Raw genomic sequence first — 8,570 nt, forward strand, 5'->3', positions numbered from 1 at the left:
TGCAGAATAGCAGCGATAGAACATCATACATCCAGAAACCAAACAACAGCTGGTCTAAAAAAGTAAACACTCAGCTGTAGTTGGGCAGTCAGACGCTCCATCATATAAACCTGCCTTCATTTTTGTACCTATTTAACAATTATTAGTGGGAAAGCCCTAAAACAGCTATTTACAACTAAAAATAAAACATCCAAAGCATAACTTTGATCTTAAGGATATAAATCCATAAGGAAAACTAAAGGATCCATGGGAACATGTCCCTAAAGTGCCACTCTGATCATCTTTTGATCTATTGAATAAGTGTTCCCAGTAATTACGATTTTGCAAAGCCAAATCAAAATGAATGAATGAAGCTTTTTTATAGCACTTTACAACTCCTTTAGATGCACCAAAGGGCTTCACAATACAAGAAAAGAAGGACAGAGGAAAGTTTAAAATTAGGCAAATTAGGAACAAAATGTAAAACAGCATAAAATTACATACAGCAATAAAACGCATCAGAGATGAATAAGAATGCAATAAAAAAAATAAAGGAAAATAAAATGTCACTGACGCCCAAGCGTTAAGAGCAACTTTAAAAAGGACAATTTTAATTGACATTTAGAGCTGTTAAGGTCAGATATATCAAAAAACGTCTTTTCCCAGGACATAGTTTCTGCAGAGCAGCAGGAGTTTTTTAGGAATTACCTGTAAGTTGTGAACAAGTCTGTTGGCCCCAATCCCCATTGCTGAGAGCTCTCTGTTTACAAGTGGATGCATAAATAGATTAACTCTTTTTCCAAAAACTATTTTTCATCTGCTTCACATTCACAATGATTTGAACAAATAAATACTCAGAAATACAATTTCAAGCTTAATTTTCTATGCATATGTCCTCCATCATGAGAAAAATGCCACAAGAACATGTTAAAAACACTATTTTTATTGGGGTGGCTCTTTCTTCTACTTTTTTCTTTTAGATGTTCTCCCATATTTAGCTTTTTGGGGGTAATCCCAGAAAAAAAAACATGTATGTGGTCTGTTTTTATGCATGTAAAGCATTGAGCAGGCAATAATGTAACAGATAAAGCCCAGACTATACAATATCAAAACCAGTATCTGCAAAACTGAGTCAAATATGATGTATTTGGCCAATTTTGACTTGATCTCGCTGGAACTTGCCTCCAGTCATCATTTGCTGGTTTCTGTAGAAGGTCTCATTTAAATAAAGAAGAAGTTTTATGTATTTAACCAGAATCTTTTCATTTTGCTGTATTATATTCACCAATACTGATTTATATTAACTTTTGAACAGAACCATCGAAGTACTTAGAAAAAATCTGATTTATCATCAAAAGGAAACAAATGGCATGTTTTTCAAAGTAAGCTTCAGGCGCTGGCTGATATTCTTGCCATTATTATTGTCTGACTGTGTCCAGCTGCTCACAGAGAAAAAAAAAACACAAGTTCTGTGTAAGCTATAATTTAGCTGACTGGGCTTCTCTGTGCTGAACTCCAATTATTCGTGAGCAAAGTTGTCTGATTCTCTCGGCAGCAGGGTGAGTTGTAGAATCCACAAGAAAAATAACTGTTTATCCGACCAGTTGGAAACAGAGGACTGGCCCGCGTGCGACAGCAGGTGTTTGGAGTTCAACCCCCAGATCAAAACGCGGTGTGTGTTTGTGTTCTGTCCCTCACTCACCAGACTACGAGATCCAGAGACAGATTGATGCCGTGCAGAGCGGACGGACGGTGCAGAACGAGACGCGGGCGTATGATTCCAAATCAGGGTAAGAGGAGGGAGGGGGAGCTCTGCTGCGGAGCCTGAGTTTAGCCGCCGCAGCACCCTTTGACTGGGATCTCTGCCTGGTTCATTAGTCCGCAGCTTTGCTGAGGACAAACCATCATGCTAATGATGATGAATAGAGCCATTTGGATGCTGCCGCCGGCCCGCCTTATCTGTGAACTGGAGGCTTATGAGCTCGTAGAATGAGCCCGCTGCCGCACAGCTGAGGCTCGCTCATCTGTGTGGGTCTGCGGCTGGTTCCCATGAGGCCGTGTGCCCCCGAGAAACACAAACACACATGTGGAACCTTCTCTCTGATTGGCTCTTTCTTACTATTTTGTGTGAAAGTGACTGCAGCCCATAAATCTTTTTTTTTTTTTAAACATATTTTTGAAATGTTTAGCTATTTATCCTAATATTTAATATCTGTATCATTTTGTTTAAGTGAAACGGTTCCAATGAGGGAGAAAGAAGGCCTTCAGGATTACAGGTAAAAGACCGACTGATCATCTTTTGATCCAGTTTAAAATTAACTAACTAGTTTAATTTGGATTTTGCCGTTTTTACCCAAGAAGCTTGTGTCTTTTTCTAGGACAGGAGTGGGCAAACATATTAAACTGTTTTATTTGGCACGCCAAACTAGAATAAATTATATTGAAAGTTCAAATTATTGTTTTATATTCCATGTATTTCAGGTGTTTCCCCATAGATGCTGCAATATAATAACACTGACCTCTGTCTGGGTTTGAAACTTAATTTGCATTCATGTTTTTGTTTTTTTTTTAAGATTTGTTGTTTTTCTGAAGTTCATTAGTAATTTTGAAGTCGGACAGGTATTTTTCCAATTATTCCAACAGCTCATGTTTTTCTGTGAGGGACATTATCCCACTGGCACTAAAATGAGGAAAAAAATGTTTCTGTTCTAAAATATGTTCATTTTTAATCAAAATTAGCAAGTCTTTGTCCCACTTCCATGTTATTTCTTTCACTTATGAGGCAGATTACCAGAACACACCACCTTTTGTCAAATTTTAGAAGCAAAATGTTTGCCCACCCCTGTTCTAGAACATTGCTTCTGCAGGAATTTACCTCTCCCCTGAGTATTTTCTACATTTCAAATATCATATTTTTCAAACAACATTTATTTTTGTCTGCTCCTGATTCACGGTTTGAATAAAGTAATACTCAAAAGTACACATTTTAAGCTTAATTTTCTTCATAAATGACCTTTATCATTAGAAAGATGCCACGAGAATATGTTAAAAACACCAAAAACACAGTTTTCATTCCATGGTTTAGGATATTCCTGAGGAGTAGCTGTAAAAAACAAAACAATTCTCATCACTGCAGGTCTGATTTAAGGTTTTGCATCCTCTTAGTGGAGAAACAACTGATTGATTTAAGCCATTATGACCTGACATGACCTGTGTGCCATTTTTCTTTTGAAAATTCCACATTTTTAAAAGGCTAAAAAGTTTGATGTTTTACTTTTTTTATTCTTTAAAGATTAAATGTTTTTATTGATGTGGTTGAAACACAGTGTTCATAACAGTCATTGAAAAAATTAGTCAAATATGTAAAACGGGTCCAATGTGATGTCTTCAAACCGTATGTATCAGTATGTCTGGCAAAGGCGGCACCGCGCTCCCTGAGCCTGTCTGTGTTGTTGATGGAGCACCTCCCTCGCTTGTCTGCAGGTTTATGCCTGAGCCAAACCTCCCCCCCCTGATTGTGTACGAGGATAACGCATCGCTGCCCACCGGCATTGATCCGAGCCAGGCGGTGGTGGTGCAGAAGATAAAGGACAGGCTGCCAGAGTTACCCGGCGTCAAAAGAGACAGGCTGGTGCAGACGTACGGCATCCTGCCAGAGCACAGCTTCACTCTGGTGGTGAGTTCCTCTGCAGCTGCAACACCCGACCAAAGCTTTGCTGCAATATCAAGTCTGAAAGGAGTTTTCCTACCATTTCAGTTAAGCAGCTGGAGGATTAGAAATCTGGTTAATCCCAGTTACACCAGAGTCATTTTCATGCTGTGTTGCAGAACGAGGACGGGCTGATGGAGTACTTTGAGACGCTGATGAAAACAACCCAGAGGGAGCCCAGGAAGGTGATTGGCTGGGTGACAAACGAGTTGTTAGGTCACCTTAAGCAGCGAGACATGAGTGTGAGCCAGAGGTGAGAAGCACACTAACGAATAACTGTCAAAGGAATTTCCATGAAGTCACTGAGAAAGCACAGAGAGGAACTCTTGTGCTTAGACTGATTATGAACACTCATGGTGTTCATACTGGACGAGCAGGGAGGGGCTTCTTTTTCTCCTGTTTACTAGCACGTCGTCACCTACAGTTGGAAGAGGTTTGTGTGTTTTAAATACAGAACCACAGAAATTTGCGCATTTACATAGATTTTTCATTGAAGCTGGTTTCTTAAACGTGCAATTCCAGGCCCGGTGTGAACATAGCTTAACCCTCGTGCTCTCTTATGGGGTCCAGATGACCCCACTTTTAATGTAAACATGCCTAGGATAGCACAAGGGTTATGGGAACATAAAAAAAAATGTCAAATGTGGGTTTGAAATAAAAAAAAAACAAACTTTGGGGTTTCTATAGATTTTGAGTTGTGAACGGATGCTGAAAACCATGGAAGCAAGCATCAAAAAATGAGGTTTCTTCTGGGAATCTCCTTCAGAGATGGGGTGAAGATCAGTCATCCAGGTGGAGCTTGGAGTGGACTAAAACTCTGTTTATTCACTTGTTGTAATATTTTTTTCCAAAGAAGGGCAAGTAGGTGGGCTAGGAAAGTAGGACACGCCCATTGATGCTCCTCAGGAACTAAAAACTGTCACCTAGCAACCAAATTAACATTTAAAAACATCAAAAAGTAAAGGAAATCTGTATAATCAACATTACGCGTTTTACATAGGAGTAAATAGGGAGTGGCTTATTTGCTGTTGTTTCAACCTGGAAGTCAAAGTATTTCCACTCAGTTTACCTTTAAGAATTCAATATTTCACAGTTAGAAAAAACACATATCCGCTCTCCCAATATGCACAAACATTGCTGTAACATTAGATCTCACTAAACTTAGTGTAAGCAAAAGTTTAACTCAGCCTGGGAAAGTCGAATAGCAGAGCTTTTTCCCAGCAGGCACCATTGTATCTGCCAAACGATGCTGCTGTCAGGCCAAATTTGGCCTGCCAGAATTCTCTTGTGTGGGTAGAGTTAGGGGGGAAAAAAAATCTGAGATTCGTGAGCTCACAGAAATAGTCCTAAACTTCTATGTCATTCAGCTTTTCCTCATCTTTTCCGTCTGTTTCCTGTCGAATAGCATCCCATTTTTACCCTTATACGTAAAATAATTTTAATTGCAGGTGTCAGAATTGATGATTGACACAGCAGAAAGTCTAGACTGAACCTTTTTCCTTTCAGCCACTTTCCCATAGAAATACATGGGATCATTAGATATTCTCTTAATCTTTCTGCCAGTGATAAAGTCCCTGCAACCGTCTGACAGGCTGACAGAGCAAAGCCTATTAAGACGAGCATAATCACAGTTGGAGAATCATTATTTTTTGGCAAAAGTCTTTTTATCTGTCCCTGCGGACAGCCCGCTGGCTGAAACCGGCTCCATTTTAGGGATGCTCCACTTCAACTTAAATCAAGTTTTTTATTTTGGTTATGTCTCAAAAAAGTAGTTGCTATGGTTTCTCTTTTAATACCATTAATAATAATAAAAAAAAGTACACCAAAAGACTCTTTATCATCCATAAAAGATGAAAGCCTTTGTCTCCCACAGTTAGGCGCCATGATGCTAAATGCTGGACTCATTTTGCAGTGTCCCATTTGGAGCAATTTTTACTCAATTGGAGTTTAATAGTCTATGCATCTGAAAGGAAAGTCAGTGTATGAAGTCCTGCTGAGATTAGCGCTGGAGCACCGTAATCATCGCTCCGAAATAAAAGCTCATCAGCACCGACGCTGTAATGTCTGCTGGAGTGATGGAAAGTGTTCACGCTCCAGTAAAACATGAGGTGGAGGTTTTTTAGACACAAAGTGCCACATTTGAAGTCACTGTTGAAAATGTAGGATTTTAGTTAAATGTGTAAGAAAATAGTTTATTCAAGCCCCTATTTATTACACGGTTGCTAGACTATCAAATTAAAGGAAAATTATCATGATTTGTGAAATCAACAGGTACGCTGCAAAAATGTGAAATCTTACCAAGTATTTGGGTCTAGTTTCTTGTTTAAGCATCCTAAAAATATTAGACAACATTAATTTACTAGTAATTTTTCATTAAAATGTAAACTTTTATTTTGAGATGATACATTTTGTTTAATTGATTTTGCAATCATCTTATTTAGGACAAATTTTGCACAAAAAAAAAACTTTTATACATAATATTTTAAAACAAAAGTTTTATTTTTGGATGGTTGCAAGAAACATACTTGAACAGCAGGACAAAAGTTAACGTAAACATATATTTTAATATTTTTTGTAAGAACAATTTATCTTTAAAGGTGTAATTCTAGTCTGTTGTGCCCTTTTTTGGGTCTAGGGGATTTTGAGGAGCATAACATAAAAGGGGCTTAGCATAAATTGGGGGCTCGTCCGGGATGTGTTGACCATCGTCCAGGATCTATTTAGTCATCAGGACTTGTTTCAAGATGGTTTATAAACTGACTTAAATCACAAAACTTGTATATTTTTTAGGTTGATGGCCCCAAAACTATTTAGATTTCTTGTTATCTTATAGACTTTTATTTTTTAAAATATATTTAAAAAATTCACAGAAGATAACGTTTTTCTTTGTTAATTCTTAAGGATTATTTGTTAAGCAAATTATAATATATAACCTAAGTGTTTTATTTTTGTTTTACTGTTTGGTAAATCAGGTTGTTTTACCTGCTCCTCTGACTTGAAAAGCTGTTGATTGAAGAAAGTAAGAGTTTGGAGGCATATTTGGAAGACAGCTGAGGAAGTGAGAGTCCCACATGGCAAAAAGCGATTATCCAGTTCAGACAAGCTCAGGTTTCCTCCCTTTGAGAAGGCTTCCTGTGTCTGTCTGGAAGAAAAAGACTCAGTGACTGATGAGTCAGTGGATGGAGACAGAATGATGACAGAGTGATGACAGGCAGGCACATCATCTCTCCAAACCTCTGAGTGTGTGAGTAAAAAAAAAAGTTCTGAATACAGATTTAATGAGTTTTTTTTCTATTTCCATTCCAGCTTTAATGCATTTCCACAGACTGCAGTCCAGCTGCAGACCAGCCAACCCCAAATCAAAAGAACCTAAAGCTGAGAGCAGTGAATCCACAAAACGCTCAGCATCAAAGACGTTTTTAAAAAGCATGTTGAGGCTGCCTCACTTAAACATTTCTGCAACTGTCTCCAAAAGTAGAAACCTTTTTGCAAGAATAAGTTTAAACAAACTGCAGCTAATCTGATCCTAAAACCTGCAGCAACAGTTTTAAAAAAATATATTTTGCCCTAAAACTCCTGCATGTGAAGTGCCAGTTGTGTTTACATTTGTGCGCATCAGCCGTACCACAGGAGAAATGAAGCTAAGTGGCTTCTTTCTGATCAGAAGTGAGGTTTTTATAAATTCCTTTTACCTGGTGACCAAAGGGACAAACAAGCAGACGCCAGAAAGGTCACAAATCGCCCTTAATCTCCTCCAATACTTCTATTTTCGCTTTCTTTGTTTCCATTTATTACACTAACTCTTGTTTATCTGTTTAAGTGTAATTCAGCTCTTTAATTTCATTTCAGCCCGATTTCTCCTGCACATTTGGCTGAGCTGCTGAAGCTGCAGGAAACAGGACGCATCTCCTCCTCAGCTGCTAAGCAGGTGAGTCTGCCTCAGATCCTTAACTGAGGACCCCCCACCGCTTTTCCTCACGCAGATTCCTGCTTTCCTCCTCAGGTGTTTCAGGAGATGTGGAGGTCTGGAGGAAAGACGGCCTCGCAGATCGTCCAGGAGCAGGAGCTGGGGCTTGTCCACGACGTTGCGCAGGTCCACAGCATTTGTCAGAAGGTGGTGGATTCACATCCGGATGAGGTCAGCAGCTTAAAACCAAAAGTTTGGGAATTTATAAAGTCCTGAAATGTTTTGACACGTTTCTTCGATCACTGCAGGTTTACGCCGTCAGAAACGGAAACAAGAAAGTGCTCAACAAGTTGATCGGTCTGGTCCAGAAGGAGACTAAAGGAAGAGCCGACCCGGTTCTGGTGAAGGAAATCCTGCTGCAGATGACCCAATGAGGACCTTCTGGGACCTCTACCAACCATTTGAACCTTTTGATTCAAATACTGTGTAAATTATTATAATCTTAAATTATTATGGGATCTATCGGTTTGAAAGGAAATAAATGCTTTTTGAATATAACAACTAGAAGCTGATATTTTACTCTTTTTAGTGGATCTTTCTGGACTCCAATTTGCAGAAAAAAAACATATTATTGGATAATCTGACTGCATTAAGTTCTTATTTATTGTTTTTTTTTTTAACTTGATGGTCAAAGTGGTGGGAGATGCTCCTACAGGAACTTTGCAGACACACACACCCTGACAGACAGCAGCATGAACAGTGAGCGCCCTCTTGTGGTTGAGACAGAATGTAAAAAACCAGAATCATCAATAATTCTTCCATGTATGCTCATTTTCTTTATTTTGAAGAGGCATTTGATTGTTTCTCAGACATGGATAACAGTCAACCTGCTCAAATGTTGAGCAGAAAACCAGGAGGAATTCATCTTTGGGAGTCTGACATCAAAGACGGACTATCGGCACACGTGTACCAGTG

At 38.9% G+C, this 8,570-nt stretch overlaps 1 protein-coding gene across 2 annotated transcripts in view; it reads left to right on the forward strand.

Annotated features, from left to right (window-relative positions):
* Positions 1 to 8,159, forward strand: part of gatb (glutamyl-tRNA(Gln) amidotransferase, subunit B) — a 15,730-nt gene extending 7,571 nt beyond the window's left edge. The window contains exons 7-13 of one of the 2 annotated variants that reach the window (XM_024259611.2): positions 1,685 to 1,769; positions 2,211 to 2,255; positions 3,463 to 3,655; positions 3,808 to 3,941; positions 7,538 to 7,616; positions 7,692 to 7,826; positions 7,904 to 8,159. In XM_024259611.2, coding sequence (XP_024115379.1) covers positions 1,685 to 1,769; positions 2,211 to 2,255; positions 3,463 to 3,655; positions 3,808 to 3,941; positions 7,538 to 7,616; positions 7,692 to 7,826; positions 7,904 to 8,029 — 797 coding nt within the window. In that variant the 3' untranslated portion in view covers positions 8,030 to 8,159. The remainder of the gene's footprint in view (positions 1 to 1,684; positions 1,770 to 2,210; positions 2,256 to 3,462; positions 3,656 to 3,807; positions 3,942 to 7,537; positions 7,617 to 7,691; positions 7,827 to 7,903) is intronic. The other variant, XM_036212157.1, reaches the window with a different exon arrangement.
* The last annotated feature ends 411 nt before the right edge of the window (positions 8,160 to 8,570 follow it).

The sequence above is a fragment of the Oryzias melastigma genome, linkage group LG1, assembly GCF_002922805.2.
Source record: "Oryzias melastigma strain HK-1 linkage group LG1, ASM292280v2, whole genome shotgun sequence".
NCBI lineage: Eukaryota > Metazoa > Chordata > Actinopteri > Beloniformes > Adrianichthyidae > Oryzias > Oryzias melastigma.